Genomic DNA, 23618 nt, shown 5'->3' on the forward strand with positions numbered 1-23618 from the left:
ACAGGCAACGAAAGAATTTATAGACCATCGTCCGTTACGTTTAAGGGAGGAAGCCAAAGCGTGCAACATCACCAGCTTAAGGATAGATACGGGGAAAAAGGGGGTCCACTAAGGCCTAACCCTAACCCTTTTCTCTGTATTTATAGTAGTTATACAAGGCAAAAGAGATGGGGATGGGATGAAGGTGAGAGTAACCAGTCGCTATCTTTTTTGGGGAGGGGGGGTCGTCTCGCTTTGGGGTTGCGTTACGTAGCATCGGGGGTTTGCGTCGATGGTTTGGTATATATGAGCAATAAGAACAATCATTAAATTAAAGGTCTTTTTCGCGGGCCTCTGAGCTTTTCTTTTTCTCCATTTATCCTTTATCAACCCTTCGCTACGTTCGCTGCATTCTTTTTTGTTGCTATTTGGGGAAGCAGATAAACTAAAAGTTGAAAGGGCAAGCAGACCCGGAGCGTTACGTGTCCTGTGGATAAGTATAAGACCCTCTATAACCCGTAACCCCCCAAAAAGATGGGCAAAATCGAGAAAAATTTGGATCCAAACGAGTAATATTAATGAGGTAACGACGCATAAATATGACCTCTGCACCCTTTAACTGCGAAAAGTGTATTTAAAATTGCTGGGTTTCAAGTTAAAGATATTCTCACGTGGTGCAGCATGTACTTCCAAGTTTAATTGACTTCCGTTGTTTGTTATAAGAGGGTAAAGAGGAGCTTGTGCCTCTGATAGGACGATGATGTTCGTTAAAATATGGTTCCACAGCTATAGCTATTGTTATCTTTCAAATGGGACCCTAATGTACCGGTATCCAGACACCCAATTTTTTTCGCTATACATCCCTTTACTCTCTCCTTCTCTCGCTCTTCTTTCCTCAACTTCCTCTATAACCCTCCATCCCATCGTTCCGAACGAGAGTTTTTGGCCTTTTTTTGTATTGCGTCGAAAAAAAAGCTATTGTGTAGCTCGAGAGGAAAGAAATATGGTATTTCACGTTATACCTAATACTATAGTACAGTATATTTTTTTCGGAAAGGATAATGGGACCTTTTTTTGTAACATGGAGCTTAATTAGGAACATTGGAAATTAATTGGACTTTGAATCATACCCAGAAGAAATATCTTTACAAATCTCCGAAGTCGGAAGTAAATATCTTTACAGATCTCCAAAATCGGGAGCAATTGTCTTTTCAAATCTCCAAAATCGGAAGTAAATATCTTTACAGATCTCCAAAATCGGAAGTAAATATCTTTACAGATCTCCAAAATCGGAAGTAAATATCTTTACAGATCTCCAAAATCGGAAGTAAATATCTTATCAAAACTCAAAAATCGCAAGTAAATATATTTTAAAAACTCCAAAATCGGAAGTAAATATCTTTTCAAATCTCCAAAATAGGAAGTAAATATCTTTTCAAATCTCCAAAATAGGAAGTAAATATCTTTTCAAATCTCCAAAATCGGAAGTAAATATCTTTTCAAACACCAAAATCGCAAGTAAATATCTTTACATAATCCAAAATCGCAAGTAAATATCTTTACAAAACTATAAAATCGGAAGTAGCTTCCTAAGTTTTTAAGTCATAGGTATAATCTCATTCTGCTCAAACACTTTCATTTCATACCATTTCCACGTCATCAGAACTCCGAAGGAGGGAGGGAGGTAGCTTTTTATCGACATTTTCAGCTGGTAATGTCATCGTTTACAAAAGAGAGTGAGATGAGAAAGGTCTAGACGAGCTCGGACATCAAACATTACGGAGAAAAACTGACCGATTGGAGCTATACAGTATAGGAGGCTAAAGAAGAAACGAAGAACACCCATATACACATACCAGCACCAACTTACTAGAAAGTCAAGACGAAATTGTACGGAATATGGGACGGCAGAAGCGTGGATGGGTGAGGGTAGAGAGAGAGAATGCGTAGCAGGGTCCTTAAATGTATCCGCCTGTACCGATATTTCCAAGACAAAAGCTTTATGCAGCATTGAAAAAAAAGGCCCGAGTTAGGCCTAAGGAGTCCGAGGGGTGGGGGAAATAACGGGGATGCATTGGTCAGGCTTAATAAGCCTCATTTATTGTAGACAATAAGAAACGAAAGAGACTAAAGGAAGAGAGGGAAAAGAGAATTCCATTATAGGTTTCGCATGGATCGAATATCCAACTACGTTCCGCAACTTTTTCTACGTCTTAAGGGCCATTCACACCATCGAACTAGTTGGCATAAATGAGAATATGTCGAGTTGGCGAAATTAAAATCCTCTGCAGAATACATTGGGCTGTTCTTGTTGACCCAATTTCACCTTGTCGCGCCCAACTTGAAGAATTTGACCATACCACGTGATAGTAATTCGTTTATTGTCGCTTAAAATTAAGATAATGCGTGGAAAGGTTTCTGATAACCATGCACGTGACTGAAAATGAGTTATATAATTTTTAAATTAATAATACGTTGAAGTATCTTTGTTTACATCGTTTTTCAACAAGGATGAATTTAGTCCAAGGCTTAAGTTAAAACCCAATGGTTGCTGTTGACTACAATCGGAATAAGAATTCCTGTGAGCAGAGGAGTTGGACCAACTAATGGCCATTTCAGACGATACAACTTTTGAGACTCAAACTAGAAGGGTCAAAAGGTTGAGTCAAGAAAAATTGGTGCGAAATATGGCGATTCAACTTGTCCAACTTCTGTTCACACTCAAGTTAACTCGTCTAAATGAGTCAAAACGTGGTATAGTTTAAAAAGGCCTATTAAGTGGCCCAACCAGTTGTAGGTGAAAATTAGATAATGTGCAAGGCCCTTTAATAAGAGTATCTCCTCGACTCAAAACAAATGCGTGTTCCAATTTATTTCACTTAATATCCCCGGTATATACACGTTACGGACTAAAAATTGGGATTTCGGATCTAGTTTTTCTCTTTTAGTACAAGAAATTTCTTACATTTTGACGTTTTTCTGGGGTTTTATTTCTAGGTTTTCGTAAGGGTTCTTCCGCAACGAGTAAGTTTAATTTGATGTATAGCTCGGGAACCTTTCTTCCAATCAGTTTTATTTGTGCCCGTTTCTCTTCTTTTATGTTTATATAGGTGGTATACGGAACACAAAAATTAATTTGTCAAAAAGAACCAGTGTGCTGAACTTTTGCAGCAGAGTTAGGTTCAAGACCAAGAGAAAAAGAATGAAAAAGGAAAAAGTTTGTTTTATATTTTCCTTAATTCATTTTCTTTATTACTGGAGCAGAATAAAATTCCGAGTGTTTTCTCTTCCATTGTTGTTATTATTATTTTATATTAAATTGAATGGGATTAATTAATTTTTCATGTAATTGCGTGTGCATTAACATTAATTACTAGATTTTCTTGCTTCATATTGGTAAAATATACAGGGGTATTTCTGAAAGGTTTGTTTGAAATTTAGTGGGATGTTCTTTGGGTGATTTCGAGTCACTTCTATGAGATTTTGCAATCAAGGTCACCGTTTTCAAGTTTTCTTTGTAGTGTTTTAAGGATGACCCCTTAAATTTAATTAAGAAACCGAAAGACAATTCTGTTTCAACTAAGGGGACATCCCTAAAACACAGCAAACATAACTTGAAAACTGTGGCCCGGACGACAAAATGTCATAGAAGTTACATTTTCGACTCTAAATCGACCAAGGAACATCGTCCCTTAATTTTTGACGGACCACTCAGAAACACCCTGTACAGAATTAAAGAACAATGAATGTGGAATATTTCTAACGCATTTTGCGATTACATTTTTTAATTTCGAGTTAATATTGTAATGATTTACTAATTTCTTAAATGGTGGAAATAATTAGCCCTAAAATTTTAATTGGTTCTTAGCAAGAACTTGGAAAAACACGAGTTGAAGAGATGTGATTTTCTCGTCTCACTTGAACAACGTCATGAAAAACGTAAACTTAACAAAGCCAAATAATTAAAAATGTGGAGCAAACTTCACAGAATGCCGTATAATGAATCGAACGATGAAGTTTTGCAGAAAATGGAACCATCCCTCTATAGAGAAAACCATTTCATTCTTTCCTTACTAGCTTTGAGCCTCACATAAATTCGTTGGTATTTATCTAAAGTCCTAAAAACTTTTAATCCATAAAGCAGACTACAGTTCAAACAAAACTGGACATAGTTTTATATATAAAAATGAAACCATATCTTTCACCTCGGACATCATGGACACGTGATATAACTCAATGTAACGAATTAAAGCCTCTATCTCCAATAGCAAACGCAACAGCACAAAAAAAGAGAAAAAACAGCCGATGAACATTAACTCGAGGGGTTATATTGCTAGCAATAAACAAGATTTCTTCGTTTACCGATCGGACGACGTTCAAGAAAAAAGGCAGGGATGGTAAGGATACGTAAGGCGTTGAACAAACAACAAAAATCTCATCCCCACATATCCCATTTTTTGGAAGAGGAGGAGGCGTAGGAGGAGGATGCGACTCCTCCATCCCTTCATCCTCTATAAAGAACAACAACAGAAGAAATCCAGCCCAAAAATAATCGCTGTATCGTGCATGACGTAGTGTTATGACTTTGGCGCGCGTTTGCTTGAAATCTCGGGCTTCGTTCGTTTTACATCGAACTTTGGGGCTATTCAGCGGCGCAAGCCCAGATCCTTCGCAAATAATTCCTTATTTTTTTATTCCCTTTTTCTCTAACCCCTCCCTCCCCTTTCGTACAGTAATTCCAGAAGTTCATAATTATAATAAAACATCTCTCATCTCTGAATTCCTTTGATCCTTGGGTGGGCTCATCAATATTTTGGAGAATCTCCCCTTTAAACATTTCATATATATTTTTTTATAAACTGATGAGCTGGAATTTACTCCGAAGCTATCTATACACCAGCACGCGCTGGAAATAAAAATTTAACTGCAGAAGCTCTTTACTTGAAGTAAATCACCGTTTTGTTTGATTAATAAGTATGGATATTTCATAGTTTGAAATTTTTCTCGGAACCTCATTATTTATTCAGTGTTGTTAATAATTGAAGCGTGTTCCAAACAAAGCGTTATATCGTAGGTTAATTGAGCAATCGAAGGTTTAATACAAACTAAATTTAATTAATCAAAAATAACATTACAAGAATTGTGCCATTACAAGCTCGAAGGAATCCCGAAGTTTAACTGCCTGTACATAGTATTTGGGGGAAATATTATCGTGTATGTTTATATTGTAAGGTGGCTCCGCCTGGCTAAGGAATGTGGGATATACAAGTATTTATATAGGAACTTGGGAATAGTGGAATGGATAACTAATACTGAGGATATACAACACAAAGGATAAAACAACAGCGAAAACTTTGATTGGCACCAAAAGTTCCAACTTGGAAAGGGGACAGAAAAATTGTTCGAATCCAAAAACACCTAGCCTTAAAAAACCCTTAATAAAACCCATCACTAAAAATTTCTAATTATGAAAGATTTAAATACTAAAATAATTTATTTTTAAAGATATAGTTTAAGATGTGTGTGGTTTCAACTCTATATTATTTAATAATATTTATTATTCTTTATGAAACATATTAAGATTCTAAGTAACTTTGACTTTTGAATGTTACTAAATATAAAAAAAACTCGGGGTTTTTCTTTGATAAAACCCGTATTTTTTCGAACCCTGTAGAAAAATGGACAATTCTTACTAATAATCGGACCCAATGTATTCTGAGAGAGCGGTAGCTCTCTTAGATAAGACTTGATACTGCCTCTAATGTATAAGGATGGTTTTTTGATTGGCTGTAACGTTTTTCGTATTGTGTTAACTGCTTTGACAAAATTACAGCCCTTAATGTGTGGTTAAAATTTCAAAGAAATCCATCTCATAGTTAATTTTATCAAAACTTGACTTAAACTTTCTACATTGTTTAATTCTCTGGGCGACCTAATTATACTTCTATTGCTGTATGTCTGGTAAGTTTTATAGACGATTCACCCTTCTCTGCCCCGGCTCTTGCCTAAATCAGCCCACCCTCTTTTGTCGTTTTTGTCTGCTACCCCCTTTCCCCCAGTATTTTTTTTTCTGGTGGGGGAAGGGGGGGCTCTAATCACCCGCAGACGATAACTATAATTTATAGGACCCGATATACAGAGTAATAATCCGTATATTACAAAATCGATTTTCTCACCCCGCTGCCGCCAATGCTACATGGCCCAACTTTGTAGAGAGAGTTAGGTTTTAGCCTTGTCGTATTATATAGCTTTAGCTGCCGAACTTCTCAATGTTGAACGCTTATAGGTTTGACTTGAGAAGACAAGAAGTGATATCTAGTTTATTAGGGAGAAGGATAAGATGCCTAAGTATTCGCGCGCCACAGTCCAAGTCCCCCTTTCAAAATACAAGGGGGGACATAAAAGGAGGCCGGGCTATTTCGCCTCTCCTCAGTCGGAAAATAAGTAATTTTCGTCATTCGCGTCGCGCTGACGTGAGTTTTCAAGAACCAACGAGATGCTGGTTGTAATTTAGAGGAGGGGATTAACTCCGGACCTACGTTTGGACTGGAGATAAAGCTGGAAATGTGTCGAATTTATACCTTCTCCCTAATAAACTAGATATCGCTTCTTGCTTGAGATCTATGTGAAGGGAGATGTAGGAAATATAAAAAACCAAAAAAAAGTAGTTCCAGTACCCCTTGTAATACGCGACGACAAAGAAGCAAGAGCGAGTGGGATAGCTTAGATTCCCCTCCTTGTACTACGGGTTATGGTCTCTCTAATGTAAGGACATTGTTGTAGCTATTAACATTTTTGGAAACTTGGGTAATATCATGTACTCCTCCCATTTCTCCACCTCTAACTTCCATTCTACTCCTGTTTTTGCTTGTAAAACGGATATTATGCCCGTTTTTAATATACATTATTTTTCGCTTTTCTTTACTAATTTTGATCGTATTTTTAACCCCAATCCAATTTCGCTTTGAACTACTTTTGAGTGTACGTTTTATAATTTTTTAGACCTATAAGTACTTAAATTTACATTTAAGTAGTTTTGGGGCAAATACACCACCCGGTGGCGTTGCCCGTTAGCCCGCAGTGAATATTTTATTACTCTTCGAACCACCATTATAAAAGATGGCGATAAAAACAAATTGAACCCAAAAACCTATAAAAACAGTTTATACGATATGAGGATATAATGTAATAAATATAAGTGAAATCGGTTGAACAGCGCCATCAATGAACGTTATTCCGTAAAGATGTTTTTTACATTTCTGGCCACCATTTATAAAGATGGCCGCAGATTGAAAAGTCTTTCTTAGCGGGTGAGTACTACTTAAGAGTAACGTCCCTGTAAAATTTTAACCTTCTAGATAAAGTGGTTTGAGTTGGGTGTTGATTATCAGACAGATATTTATAAATATGAAGAATTTTCGGAAAATGATTAAACATTTTGATAAATAAAACTTAACAATCCATCAGATTGTTTAATATTTGGAGCAAAATCAGTAGCAAGGGTTAATAATCAAGTCTCAGTACATCACGAGTCACGAGCTATATAAACATTTCATGATTGCGTATAAAATTTTATCCGAAACTTGTATTCAAGGAAAGACAACATAAAGGAGTAAACATCTCCATTCATTTCCAACGTGTGCCTGTAGAATTGTTTACCTCTCCGTACACAGCAGTATACAGAAATAGCCGACATACAGGGGCAATAACAAAACATTTCGTTTTAAATGAATTTCTAGTCCGAAATTAATATTAATATAAATATAACTAATTTATTATTAAATCACTAGCGAAACATTTAAATATTTCAGGAAATTAAACCTAAAAAAAACCCACAGTCACAAACCGTATTACATAAATTCAATTAACTTCATTCCGATTCTTTTAATTTCCATAATTTTCCACGACCAAAAAAAAAACATTAATAAAAGCCAGCACCATATTAAAAAGCTAACGGTCTCGCAATAATTAAAATACCACCCATAAACCACCGTACCAGAAAAGTAGAAAGAAAAAAATTTGTCTGTTACCAGACACTGTTTTAAAGAAGAAAAAAAAACGCTTTCCCCTCTCCAGTCTAATTTGCATTAAAAACCTAAATAAAAAATATGACGGGAAAAATCTTCCCCATCCTAAAAACGGGATGAGTTTTTCGTTCATCACCATACAGCTCCGGGCCTCTTTTTTAGGGGGGGGGGTCTTATCATATTACAACGCCTTTTTTATTTTTAATTTCTCCGCATGGCTATTTCCTTATACTGGTTGGGCTCTAGCTGATGTCTCCCCTCTCAAGAAAAAAAAAATAATAACCATTATACGTTTAATTAACAGAAAAAGGTTCCGAATCTCATTAAAAACGTTTAAAGCGGTTTTTTGCGCACCCCGCCGCCAAACAAACCGTGTCAGTGCCATAATCTCGCGGTTGAAAGAGATGATGAAAAAAAATTTTTGAAGGGAAAAGTGAGAGGATAATGAAAAAACTTGAGAAGTGTAATTTTTCTCCGAGGAGGGAGTTTTACTAAATTCAATTTTTTAACCAGATTTAGGGTAATGAATTTAGGGAGCTAAATTAAAGACAAAAAAATGGTGAGGGATAAGAAAATTTTATTTGAAACTGAAGAGGAGTTTGCTAGAGTCAAAATGTTGTAAGTCAAATTTTGTTTAGAATAGACCCTTTTCATCAAAAAATTAGAGTCTGATGTTAAACTACTTTGTGTTATTAAAGGGATACTTCGGGCTAGAGATTTTCTTTTTTTAATCGAAAGTGCGTATAAAATAATGAATGCTATCAATTGGAACCATGTTTCTATCTACAATATTAAAAAAGATAGAAACAATTAAGTTTTCGCAATGGCGCGTAATGAAAACTACGCGTTAAGGCTAGTTTTCACTGGGCAAAAACGCGGCGCAAAGCGGCGCAAAATATTTTCAATTTGGCGGAAAGTTAGCGACGATTCCGCGACAGGTTTTCACTAAAGACGTTTTCCGGCGTTTTGTTTTTCGCGGATTTATTTAGCGCATGCGCATCTAGCGGTAAGAAGACTTCGGTCAAAGCAAAGGACAAAGTGCGCGAAAATAGATAGCGCGAGACTACGTTAAAGCGCCACCACAAGACCGTCAGTGATTGGCTACTATTTCGCGTTTTTTTAAATAACGGCGGAAAGATAGAACTTCAATTCCGTGCATTTCTACGTAAAATCGCTAGCTTTCCGAAATATTTTACGTAAAATATTTTTACGCAAACTCCGCGGAAGGCCTTTTCCGCCGCGTTTTTGCCCAGTGAAAACTAGCCTTTAGGCTTTCCCGCAGAGAACTGAGAAGTACCCCTATTGGACGAATCCCGTCAGGTGGTACTAGGCGTCCAATAGGGAGGGGTACTTCCCAGTGCTTCGTGGAAGGGAAAGCCTAACGCGTAGTGTCCATTACACGGAATCTTAATTGCAGTGTATCTTCTTTAGTATTGTAGATAGAAACATGATTCCAATTGATATATTCATTGTTTTATACGCTCTTTCGACTAAAAAAGGGAAAAAATCTAGATTAACATTCGTTATGTGAATAACAAAGACGTTAGATGTGGCTTCAAATGGACAGGTAACTAAGTCTCTTTCAGTCAAGTTGCTTAAGTACCGAGTGGATGCAACTGAACTGCTAGGCTTAATTCATTCTCTCTGCAATCTATTGACTCACCAACAGCCTGGCAACACTGGGGGGAACGGCAATCAAAAACCCCTTTAGTTAGAACTATGTATAGACAGGCTGGTTAATTTTTGGTTTGAATATATCCTTCACCATATTTAAAAATGGCGATGCAGAATAAGTAACCAAAACATCCTCTGTTGAGATAGCGTCTGTATACATTTTGACCATTTAGACTGATATTTAGTGAGTCAGTTGATTCGCAGATTCCAAATAAGAGCGAACACACCCATAAAGATGAGGAGAGACGGGGGAAAAAAGGAAAAGAGTGTTAAGAGGCAAGCAGCATCTAGCATTCAATAGTACTTGGCAATGACCGAAAGTAAAAGAGAGGACCAGCGAAGTGGGGAGGGGGGTTGTTTTTCGGCATTTGATGTTTTGGGAGACAGGATTTTTTTTCTCCTATACTTCTACAGTCTTACAGGGGCAGTTAAGACCCCTGGTCAATGTATTGTAGAAAAAAAAGACAATATATTTTATGTAGGGACAATTCACGATTAGTTTTCATGGAGTATCACTATCAGGGTTGTCAGGAAAGTTTCAGATTCAAATTCCCTGACTTTTCCAGGTTTTCCCTGACCTTTTCTACTACGATTTTTCCTGACTTTTTAGGCCCAATTGTCGTTGTTCTAAATATAAGTAAACAATTGCGTTTAAAAGGTATTTTTGAATATTTAACGTAAAACATTGCAGATTGGCAGAGCGATTTTGGTGTCTGGTCAAACGTGATCTCGCTAAAGTGGCTTTTAACACGTCAGCCATCTTGATGGTTGAACTGCATATATTTTAGCCACTTTAACCAAATTCCTTTACTTTTCACTGACTTTCATTAAATTCTTAAAAATACTATGACTTTATTGAAATTCTTTCAATTTCCCTGACTTTTCTGAAATTCTTAAAAATTATTTTCCCTGACCTTTTTACGGCCCATTTGAGAATTACTTTTTGGAAATCGGTCTAATTAAAAAACAAAACACTTTAAAATAAACTTCAGTCAATCAGTCATGAACTTGATCTCTTCGCAATGAAGAAAAGATCCCATCCAGGAAAGGGCAAATTTGAGGATGAAGAAAAGAAAAAAAAAATACAATTGTGTGTCTACATGTTATATTATTTGTCGAAAAAGAAGGGCCAGGGGTGAGCCGGGGTTACCCGAGGAGAAAAAAAAATAACAGGGTGAGAGAAGGATGAGGGTGTTGATTTATTTCTAGGGCGGAGTTAACAATATGGCCACTACGCTCAGACATAACGAAAAAAGAGAGGAAAAGAAGGGAGAAAAAAAGAGAAAAATCTAAAATTTTTACATCAACATAAAGAGAAAAGTGCGGCGGAGTAATATTCAGTCGCATGCATGCAGGGATGAGTCATATAACTGTATCGAGGACGACTGCTACCACACGAGGTTTTTGTGCGGGGGTGGATGTCGATTTATACTCTACAAACCTCTCACTTTACCCTCCCGAAAATTTTTACTCCTCTAGCTACACCGTTTTTTTGTTAAGGGTACATAAAGCTGGACCAGTTCGCATTGAATGTCTACTGTTTTTTTTTTTTGCTTTTCAAGTATCGATCTATTTACACCGTGGCTGTGGTAAAATCGCGAGAACTTCCTAACAAATTGAGGGTTAAACTGTAGGTATTATAATTTCTATAAGTTGTCTAGGTTTCGTAATTGGAAAACAAAAAATAGACAGAGAAAAAACGTCCGTTACCACCTGATTGTGACTAGATTTCATTGCAAAAAAATTATTTTGCAAAGACTATCAAGTTAAACTTTGTCTTAGTTTGACAAATAGAACCCGAGGCTTGGTAATTTCAGTTTTGAGAATTGGTTTTTTATTAATCTTAAGATAAACTGGCAAAAAGAGAAATTAATATTTCTTTATAAAGCAAGTTAAAATGAAGTGGCTTATCGACAACTGAATTTCCACAACAGAATTTAAGAAATATACAGAAACACGTGCGCTCGAGGAGTAGAATTTTGGTGCCAGAATGTGCTTTACAATTTAAGTTATTTTTCATTTACAAATTATAGGCTTAGCTCGTACAGGTTTTTGTGAAAATTCAGACTTAAATAAAAGTGCAAAACGTTTAGGGGTGGTACACGATTTTTGATCATTTTCTCAAACTCTAATTTATTATAATACTTAAATAAAACAGACTTTCTTTACAAAAGTGTTGCAAAACTAAAACGTTCGCAATTCACTTATTTTCACATGGAGAAATGCGAACAAAGATAAAAGAATTAATTTTAAGGGAGAGAGAGAGAGAGAGAGAGAGAGAGAGAGAGAGAGAGAGAGAGAGAGAGTGAGAAAGGAAGCTATAGGTTGTTTGGTCAGTTAGAGCGCGGGGTCGTGGGAAGTATTGCCTAAAGGGGGTCACTGAGGGAAGTTAAAACCTGGGCCTTTGAAGCTCCGTTATCCCAAAATCCCCTTCTTCTTCATCCCCCTCCCCTAAAAAAGAGAAAAAGAGAGAAAATATGAAGAGGAAAGCGGCGGCGGAAAGAAACGTGGTTACGCATAAGAGCTTTTTCCAAGCAATATATCTTTACAAAACTTGATACCCGATTTTGAGGAACTCCAATATAATATAATATATACCATTTTGTTCGGCGCGCGAAAACAGATCAAGCCGAAATGTTCACGGTTATTGCTGAAAACCTATTTTGAAAATTATCAGCAAAAAAAAAATTCTATTTATCGCAAAATATCCAGGATGTTTCAAAACAAAATGGTGGTAGAAGCGAAGTGCACTGAGTTCTTTGCGTTATTTAGGGAACACCGTTTAGAAGTTATGATTAGAATGTTTTACGGATGACCCCTTAAAACATTATCAATTTCTTTCAGTTTCTTACTTAAATTTAAGGGTTCGTCCGTAAAACACTACAATCATAACTTAAAAACCGTGTCCCTCGTAACAAAATGTAATAGAAGTTACATTTTCGACTAAAAATCTACTTCCTATAGAAACCACTGTACCGCGGTTATAACCACATCCTTTTTGCAACACCCTGTATAAACTACGTATTGAGCTACTCTTCAATTTAAAGAACGCGTGTCATATCTAGTTATTAATTAATAATTAATAATTATCGAATTAAAACAATTTAACTCTAGAGAAGGATACCTACAATTAATTAATTTTACAACTTCGGATTCATCAAATTCTGGTTGCTAAGGTTACCAAAAAGAACCGAGCGCGCGTGCGTAGCAGATAAAAAAGCGCGCGTTATTTTAACGCGCGAAAATTCCCTCGTGTACATACACCCATACATGTATGTTTGGATAGAAATAATTCAAGTTGGGAGAAAGTGACGAGCAAAAATGTGCATCCAAAGAATAACGTTTAAAAAGCTAAGAGATATCAAAAGAGAGAGCTATGGGGGGGGACAACGACAACGGGTGGGGGTTGCTTAGGTATCTATCATTTAAATGACCTTTCATGATTATTATACGCGCGCTGGGGTCCCCAAGTCCAACGGACGCCAAAAAATTGGAGGGGGAAAGTTGGCATTTTCCCCGGGTCTTTTAGAGAAAAATTGGTCAATTATATTTAAGGCTAGTTGAAGCGAATATAATAGAGATTGCGTCCCAGCCGCGGCTATTCTGACCATTCTAGTATTTCTAGTCATTTCGGGGGTATAATGATAAATATTCTACCATTTTAGATGTCCAACTGTAGGCATTAAGTTTCGCGATTTATATGTAGTATCATTTCTGAAATTATCAGGGATATATTTTACGACTTAAATTTATTAGGATAGATACAATTAAATGGGGGGAAAAACATTTTTTACTGCTAAAGTATAGCCCACTCGATCATGCGTCAGTAAGGCATGATCGAGTGAGCTATGGATAAAGAAAGGCGCTAACGAGTTGGCGCCATCTCGACGCTGTAAGACTGAACTTAAAATTTTCAAACTAAACCCGCGTTACTGGCGGTTCCCTCGCTAATTAATACGGTTTAGCAGACGGCTTAAAACGAGTCGCCTATATGGTGATTTTTTTTTAACCAACACTTTTGAATACAAAATGACAAATACCGTGCCAAGAATGCTAAAACGTTTCATATATCGTCTGCTATAGCGTAGCACACTCTATCACGTGTCAGTAATTGAACATGATCGAGTGAGCTATGGGTAAAGAAACGGCGCAAACCAGGTGGTGCCATCTCTAGACACTGGCCGACGAAACTGCATTAAAATTTTGAAACTGAACCCGCGAATCTTTTACGTATAGCCGTTGACACGTGTCTAATTAAGCGGGATAAGCGACTACACTGACCACGTGAAGGCAAGAATGGGCCTTAACACTTACAAATAAAAACTGGAGAAAAAATTACAATAATTCAGAGAAGAAAAAAAAAACACGTAAATTAAATTCCTAGTTCAATAAATGAGTTTCAACAAACGAAAGAACGAATGACGAACGTTTTACAGAATCTAAATAATTACCCCACCAATTTATTTTGAATTTAATATCGTATTCCCCGAAAAGAAAAGAAAGAAGATTTCGCTCCCCTTCCTATAAATTTAAGAAAAATGGTAGAGAAAATTCACTGAAAACCCAATCAAAACGATCGAGTTATTTCAGCTTGAATGAAAATAACGTCAGTAATATCGAGAGTAAAAAAAGTAAAAGATCATACGGGAAATGGTTATAAAAAAGAGCCTCTCCTGGTTTTCATTTAAACGAGATCTCGACGGAATTGGAAATTATTAAGATTAAGAAGAAATCAAATTTCAGAAATTCTCGAATCTCGAATTAAGACCCTTAAAAAAAATTGGAATGGGGGAGGAAAAGAAAAATATTCTAAAAATTGATTTCAAGCTAGCTTATTAGCGTATTTTTTTTAGAACGATATTACTACGTAAGAAATGGAGATTAGAATGAGTAAAATATGAAGGTAAAGATGGGAAGTTTTTTTTTTAGAAATAGAATTAGAGCGACATGTATTACAGATTTTCTTGGAAGTTCAATTATGCCAGTTCGTGGGTAGTTTTTTTTAATAAAATTTCTAGATAAACTCTATCTTTAACAATTTGCGTATTAATTTTGCCAGCAATTAAGATAAGGTTCGTCTATATGGGTTTGTACCTATAAATGTGGGCAATTTTCAATTCCAGTGGTTCCTAAAGTAATTTAAAAAAATGTCTGACAATGCCAGATATTTTGAAAACTTTTCATTGCGAACCCAGTCCATATTCTGAGTTTTCTGACCTTTGGGCAGTAGATTATTATATAATTAGAATAACCCTTTTTTACTTCTCGAACTATGTCCCGATATGATAAAGCTTTCATATTTTAATTTTACAAATTTCCAAAATTAGTTATTGACAATCAATATGTCATACTTTTACAGACAACTTAGAAACTGGAGTCTGATACACCCCGTAACCTTTCTTAATTCAAATCGTGCCAGTTTGTAAGTAACCCTATAGGTGCTCTCACGAAAAGAATTGTCGCTAGTTTGGCGAGTGAGAGCGAGCGAAGCGAGTTGGGTATTCGCATCGCTACGTTCTGGAGGTTGGCGTGTCCCATGCACGGATTCCTTCATGAGGAACCAGCGCCTCCGTGTTGTTGCCGGACTTGTCATAACACACGATCTTCGTAAAGGGTGTTTCTGATAAGTCTGCCACCATAAATTAAAGAGTGTGTTCTTTGGGTCAAACCAGGGATTCATGTAATTTTAGAAGCAAGAATAGAGAACAGTTTAATTTGGGCGCGCGTCAAAGTCCATGATCCTTATTTCCGGGACGAGGGGTAAGAAAGAATAGGCGGGTCATAGTGACAGAGGTAAAAAGTAACTACGTATTATTCGCCGTCCCCGTCAGCAACGTTATCAAAACGTAGTTTAAGTGGGCCAATTAGGTAATTTAAACTTTTCGTTACGTGTTGGAGGGAGGGGCTCTATACTGGGCTATGAGTCGGACTGAAGTAAATACTTACCCTTCTCCATTCCTACTTCTACAACATTTACTTACGAAGGTATGCGCTCCCAAACGTTGATTGGCCCCTAAAATAAGGACATAGCCATACATGTGGAGTAAGACAAGTCAGCCTTCAACGGTCTTCAATCTAAGAACGTTACTGAACCTTTATCTAGCAGAAGTGTACCATTAAATGCACAGATGTGGCGTACGATGGTAAAGTATTTAAGCTAATTACTCTAAATATGTGACTATTTCCTTGTTGTTATGGAGCTAATCAATGTTAGGGAGAACGTATCTCCTTAAATAAATGTAGTAGATCCCATGATCTTTGAAAAACACTTTCCACTCAGTTTTACCCAAAGAACACACTGTTTAATTTATGGCAGACTTATTATAAACACCCTCTACCTAAAATGGCTCAAGCCATGGTAAATTTTCATTTTTCTCCACCCTTGACCGAGCAAGAGAATCAAGTTCAAAAGAACCATCTAATCTAATTTCCTGAAATTTTCTCCATAAAACCTCGTTATTATTCGCTTAAAACTCTTTAAAAGATGCACGCGTTATTAACGTCACGCTTAGTAAACATGGCTGTTAAATCTAGGCAGTTCGTCCTAGTGAAAATTTCAAACATAACAATTGTATCAAATCACTCGTGTGTAATATTAATTTTAAATAATGAATCGTTGTACTTTTTTTCAAATAATCAATATGTCATAACTTAACTGTTAATATGAATTAAAAAAACTTTTCGAAACTAGATTTTGATTTCACGTTTGTTATTATAGTTTCAAATATCGAAGTTTTCAAAAGTAGGGAGTAAAAAATAGAGCCTGGTGTCTGACCACCTTGTTTTCCTAAGATGGAACATCCCGTATGCGGACAATAAGATTTGGCTTCAAACTATACGGACCAAATTTGGTGGACTGGTAACTTTGAAGTGTTGTCCACATACCGCGGGCTTTCCGTCTTAAGTATCAAGCGGACTATACTTCGGACCCCATTTTGAAAATAATGTATCAATTATCACAAAAAAAAACACACTTTATAAACAGGGTATCTCATAATTATTGTTAAGACTGTAACATAATTAAGAAACTAGATATTTTCAAATTACAAATTGGACACCGCTAATCTAAAAATTACGGTATGATTCGACCACCAACTCCACCCCCCCCCCTCCCAAAATAGATAACGGTCAAAAACGTCCACGCTAGATTGCACTCATTCCCAAACCAAAAACCCAATGAAAAACGTGGGTCAAATAATAAAAAAAAAACCTCAACGAAATAAAGCGTGTGCAAATGCAAGAAACAGTCCCATAAAACCAAACCCTGGACCCACCAGCTTCCATACTAGTAATCACTCATTCGAAAACCTTAATTTCTATTCAGAATCAGAATAATTCGGCAGAGAACCAACCAAACGTCGAGAGTTTGAAACGGTGGTCGTTTTTCTACCAATTCTTTATCCTTCCCGTCCACCCACTTATTAGTGAATAGAGGTTTTTTTTTAATCATAGATTTCGATGACTATAACCCTACTCTAGGTGAACGAGGGAGTGTACCAGAGTACACCAGGGTAGGGACAGTAACAACAGTCCCGTCTGGAATCACTCGAGTACTTAAAGGAGACATTTCCGGGGTTATATGGGAAATACTATTCAAACTGGTTGAAGAGGTCGCGTGGACTGTCGTGTGGAACACGTTTACAATCTCATTCCCCCCTTCTTTTTTTTTTGCGCCCATACGGATGAGTTTTAGTTGGTAAACAACATGGGTTTACCATAGCTTATAGTTAGGCCTAGTAGACAAATAAATAGGATTTCTATTGGAAAAAAAGGAATATTGGGGACTGTCTGTCCTGGGGTTCGGATTGACAGTGGTCGGAAATAAATTTAATTATAAAAAAAATTGTACTTACGTTTAGAAGGTTGTCGACCGTTTTGATGATTCGACGATTATGTTTTGTCCTCTCGTGTGTCCAGGAAAATCTGTTAAAGAAAAAATAATTTTTATTTAATTAATTTCCATGTTTAAATAACAAAATATTATTCATAAATAACAATTAGGCAATATCCCGAAATAGTAGCGCCATAGTGAAAACTATAATTGACAATTGTACAATCCTGAACTCTTAATTAATTTCTTTCCCAGTTCGGAACTTTCAGCAGTACAGAAGGGACAAGGAAGGAAGGGAAGGGCAGGTCGGTTAAAATTATTTGAAATACATCACAGGCACAACATCCAAAGACTCCACATTGAGTTGGACTGGACACTTAGTCCTTTGCAGCGCCAATTCAACGAAGTGCTAGTTTAGTTTTCCAATTAAAACGAACTAAGACTCTTTAATCCATGCCTCTCCTCTGTCACGTGCCTCTGACGTATTTCAAATAACCTTTTCCCACCCGCCGATGCCTTCTTTACAGTCTCTTTAAGCAAATCCTCAAACTCATTTTTCGTGTAGGCGATCTTAACACACACAACGTCACTGTTTCAAGAAATCTACGTGTTTTTAATCACGCGTAGACATAAAAAGTAAAACTCCATTTTCGACGAATAATATAAAATCCCATTTGAAAACTCATTTTGTAGAGTTTCAACTATGAGAATAATATCCCATTAATATCAATAAAACTGAGGTTAGATGTATACACATACATCAAGAGAAAACAAATCTGACGTATCAAATTAAACTGAAACAAAAACTGCATGCACTAAATTAAATGTGTTTTGAAATTTCAAAAAGAGTCGAATAACAGAGCCAAAGTTTTTTTCTTATAATTTGGTTACTAAAGTATTGAATTTCACTTTCCAAGATGTATTTTAATATATTCATTAAAAACGTATATACATACAGGGTGTTCCAAAAGGGGTAATTGTAGGACCGTAGTACAATAGGTTCCATGGGTGATTTTGTGTCGAAAATGTAACATTTTGCCTTAAGAGACACCGTTTTCAAGTTAAGATTGGATGGAGTATTTTAGGGATGACCCCTTAAATTTAATTAAGAAACTGATTTAGACAACGATTTCTAATTTAATTAAGGGCTCATCCCAAAAACACTCTTAATCATAACATGTAAACGGTGGCCTTCATATAAATTACATTTTCGACTCAAAATTCAATTCCCATAGAACCATCACATTGTACATCGTTCGGTTCTAACCACCATTTTTGGGAACACCCTGTATATTTAAATATGAAACCTCAGTATATATATGATAATTTTAGAAGTAAAAAAAAGGTTGACATGACAGGGCGACCACTACTCATCCCCTATATGTCACATCCCAAATTCTCCCTCCCTGTTTTTAATCAAAGCTCTCTCCCTACGCAATACCCTTGTACGCTAGAAAATAAGAAAAAGTTATTCCAGATCTACTATATAGGCCTCGGCTTTGCAGCTTATTCCTTAATTCATCTAAGTCTATTGGTTATTTTCATTTGGACCCAAAAACCAGTTGGCTGCTACGAAGTGGACGGATGGAGAAAAATATATCAGGGATTGGAAGAGGAAAGAGAAAGAGAGAAAGAGAAATGGACAGAGCGTGACATCAATTGATTATGTCAAAAAATTATTAGTCAAATGATGGCGTGGAAGCAAGAATGTCAAATATTTTACATTATAATTAAGGTTCTTCAAAATTGTCTGCCAGTTTTAATACTTTACATGACAGAAACATCAAAATTGATTAGGGTTTTAAGATGAAGTTTGAGTTGTTTAAATCTCCTACGCATAGGTGCGCTTTGACCATCCATGTTTGACCAAAAATCTCAAAATTCAAATTCAGATTTTTTCTTTATCATTTTCAGATCTCAATAAAGAGGGACCAAGTCTATAATTAGTCATAAACTTTTTTTAAAATTAATTTTGTTGTCGCATTGACATTTTTGAACAATTTTACTTGGACAGAAGCTCAATCTTTACACTTTTCATTTTCTGCTAATGAAATCGTGAGGGAATTGAACTGAACCTCAGCGATTATACATTGGAGTATAATACAAGTATAAACACAATACTGAAAAATTAACGCGCAATTAAAAAACCATTCTTTTAGATAATTTCCACTAAAGGGGCTTCAGAAAATCCCTCCCCCTCTCTCTCGGCTAAAACTTCAGTGCAGTGTTGTCACCTCCTCAGTGATTCAAGTTGGTCAAGTACAAATTCAAACTGAACTGCTAGCCTTTATCTCCACAATATCTTGATTCACTACTGGCCTGGCAACACTGCAGGGGGGAACGGCAAAAACCCCTTTAGTGTAAGTCTGGCAAATAGCAGGCGTCCTCTGGCCCAAAAACCAGTTTGTTAATTGATTAGACCAGTTTTTAAATTCCTCTGGTCTCGTTTATTAACTGCAAATCTATAACAAAACTAAGGGGGGACAAGTCCTAAGGACCAGTTTACTATTTTGAACGCTAGGAAGGGGTGAGTGGTCAGTTTACTATTTTGAACGCTAGGAAGGGGTGAGTGGTCAGTTTACTATTTTGAACGCTAGGAAGGGGTGAGTGGTCAGTTTACTATTTTGAACGCTAGGAAGGGGTGAGTGGTCAGCCTACTATTTTGAACGCTAGGAAGGGGTGAGTGGTCAGACTACTATTTTGAACGTTAGGAGGGGATCACTGGTCAGCCTACTATTTTGAACGTTAGGAGGGGATCACTGGTCAGCCTACTATTTTGAACGTTAGGAGGGGATCACTGGTCAGCCTACTATTTTGTACGTTAGGAGGGGATCACTGGTCAGTTTACTACTTTGAAACGCTAGGCGGGGGTCACTGGTCCCAAGTACTAGTTTAAAAAATATTCTTATTTCCCAGACTGGTGGACACAAATAACTTCACTCAAAATTTATCATGATCACTCGTTTATCTATACAAGAAACGACGGAGAGGTCAGTAGAAGAGGGAGCGAAAAAAAAGGGGTGGTATGGCCAGATAGAAAAAGGGTGGTGTTGGTGTGGGGGGGGGACGAAGTAAAAGCGTCGAATTAGAAATTTCTGCCTCTTTCTCTTCTTCTCCCCCAGTTCTCTTTCTCAGTGCTCAGGTCATCGATCACTTTTGGATCAACTCCCGGACTTCCCAAGACTTGACCAATTCGTAAGAGGCGTTTCTATGCATTCGAGATGACCAATGTTTGAGAGAGAAAAAAAAGAAAAGCACCGACTAGCGAAGAGAGAAAGAGAATCTAGACTTTGTCAACGTCTTCCTTCGTTTTTGACCTCCCTCGTCATATTCCCTGCATTTTTTTAGGGATTTTTTTTTCTATCAGGGAAGGCTAGATTTTTCTTTCCCCTTGTCCCCTCTTTCATATAACGTCGTAGTGAGACTGTCCAGCGAGTGATTCCAAGTGGGGGGGGGGGGGTGTGTGGAATGTGGACGGTAGAGTAGGGATCAAGCGGACGTTGGGAGAAGGGGGGGGGCAATAAGGGGGTCGGAAAAATCCTCAGTCAGAGGGGGGGGGTGGATGCTTCGGGGGTCAAATATGGAGATGTATCGATCGAAATGGAAAAAGGGGAAGAAAAAAAAATTGATTGCCAGAACATTGTAACTCAATTTTACGTCAAAATGAGGAAGTAAAGTTTAAGGTCAAAGCGTCATACTTCCTAATCCTAAACGAAACATTTGCAGCATATTAAAATCTTTTTCAAATTAAACTTCCCATCAATTATCAAGTCAAACCTTAAAATGACAAGTTTAATTTAAAATTTCCCTTTTCAAAATCCGATTTAATGAGCTAGGGGGTATTTTTCTCTTTATTTAAAACAAAATCTCATCTGTAAAAATTTCACCAAGATACAATTTTTTTAAATAATTTAAAACCCGGGTTGGCTCTTGCGAGCTCTCGCTCTTTTCAATTTAAAGTTTCAAACTAGGCTTAGCAATATTGCGTACAAAATGAGGCTTAAGTCTAAGCCTCATTTCTTGTATACTTTTCACCTTCTACGTCACAGGGAACTGACATAGAACTTCCGGTAGAGCGAAATTTTGAAGATTTGGTTTTGAGTGGACAAAATTTCTTATTTAAAATATCTAAAAGCACGAACGAGTACGAAACTACATTCAGCGGTTAGGTAAACAGTATTGAAACAGAATTATAAAAATAAGTTTCATCAGAGGTTTCATTTGCATATAGAATTTTAAAATCGTCTTTATGCAAACTTCGATCCCATAAGATTATTGAGTTACAACCACCCCTCCCAAAAAAGGTGGTTACATTAAAAGGTTAAGATGAAGAATTACCATATTTATTACATGGTCCTTATCATTCACGTGTTTTCGCAGATTTTTCGAAACCCAAACCTATTCATAATCCGCGCAAACGAATTCAAACTTATTCTCAAAGACATATCGGAGCCAAAATTAAACCAGGATATAATGAGTTACCATATAAAAGCCCTAAAATCTGTCGAAATGTCCAAGAGCTGGGAGGAAGAGTGGGGTTAAAGAGAAAATACCAGGAATGGAAGCGAAGATTTTGAGAGAGCGAGCGAGTGTGTGTGTGTGTGTGTGTGTGTGTGTGTATGAGGGTGAAAAAAGCTAGCAGGGTCTCCGCCCAAGCCGAGTTCCAATATGTTCGAGACACCAGGCATACATACATACATACACAGCGTCCGTCTAGAGTTGAAACGGACAGCAAGAAATAGTAGGGAATCATCGAAACAAAAATTGACCAGGTTTTTCTATCCCTCCCTTGCTTCCTCGCCTATTTCTATACCATCAATGCATACTTCTAACAGGAATCATTGTGCTCCGATTTATCCCATGTTAAAGGGTATGCGAATTTACAATTTCATATCATATTTTACAACGAAAGTGGTATTATGTTACACTTTCAAGTTTCTACTTTCAAAATATCAAGTTTTTGAACCAAAGTTTCTATTTTTAAAATCCATTAAAAAATCACGAAAACTCAGTTTTGATATATCAACAATTTTGTCTTATCGAACGTTTTTGCCTGTTTTATGACATCACTATGACGTGAGGAAAAAAAGCGCGGGAATCCTATACACGCGTGGTATACGCGTCTCGAGCTTTCTCGCCAGTCTAAACTCTGGGTCTGCTAGCGGAGAGAGTGGCACCATCTCACGTGAAAAAATATATCTGTGACGTCGGACTACAGGAAACATTTTAGCCTTTTTAAAAAGAGGATTTCAAAGAATTTCATATGAAACATTTTCAAATGCATATTGCCAAATAACTAGAAATCGGGGAATTAAAAGCTTGATATTTTTGAATTCACAGAAATCAATTCTATCTTTTGCTTTATAAATCAGAGGTTTTTCATTCCTTTTAATATCTATGCGGGCTTTGTGGGCCGGGCTTGAGAACTTACTACACGTCACGCATTATAATTCTAATGGCGTCTTTCTAACTGTGATTTCATTGGTTGGTATCAGCCTCGAGGTCAGGCGAAGTTCAACGCCCACCGATATAGATAATTCGCGAGGTATAACTCGTAATGGATAAATGATTAGTCTATAGCTCTCTACGCAGTACAAAATCCGCCTAGATATTTTGAGAAAAATGGATACACAATGATTCCAATTACCTGTATGTATTCCTTTCTATACCTATCTGCAGATCTATCACGTAGAAGAGCTGCATGAGTTCACTGTTTTCATAATAGATATCCCAACCAAAACCTTAGCATTATTACGAGGGCGGTAAAGGTTTTAACATTTCAATACAAATTGTGTAAAAATATGATTATGCCACAGTTGTATTGAAATCAGCGGTAATAAATGCTCCAATGGTTAGTTAAGGCGTCGCTTAAGTTGTAGAATAAGTTTATAAGATAGGTTCCATAAGTATGACACTACCTACACTTCATAATGCTAGAGACTTACAGCTTGAGCTAGTTCGAGAATGACAAGCGAGAATTGACTACACTGTTAGCTTTGCAGGACTTCCATCTTCCTATTTAGTCTACATTACAAAGCCTTTAACAGCGCCTCGCCAGGCGTCGCTTTACGATCATCTATGACGTTCCACTTACGTCACTTCATGAC

General features: G+C 36.8%; 1 protein-coding gene across 5 annotated transcripts in view; it reads right to left on the reverse strand.

Annotated features, from left to right (window-relative positions):
- Positions 1-23618, reverse strand: part of LOC149610233 (uncharacterized) — a 366116-nt gene that overhangs the window by 273172 nt on the left and 69326 nt on the right. For all 5 annotated transcript variants that reach the window (XR_016376641.1, XR_016376640.1, XR_016376639.1 and 2 more), the window contains one exon: positions 17534-17603. Coding sequence is in view for 1 of the 5 variants with exons in the window: in XM_089859160.1 (XP_089715286.1) it covers positions 17534-17603 (70 nt within the window). In the remaining 4 variants the exon portion in view is untranslated. The remainder of the gene's footprint in view (positions 1-17533; positions 17604-23618) is intronic.

The sequence above is a fragment of the Phalangium opilio genome, unplaced genomic scaffold (assembly GCF_054372755.1).
Source record: "Phalangium opilio isolate 3A_F unplaced genomic scaffold, DU_Popi_V2 ptg000329l_1, whole genome shotgun sequence".
Lineage (NCBI taxonomy): Eukaryota > Metazoa > Arthropoda > Arachnida > Opiliones > Phalangiidae > Phalangium > Phalangium opilio.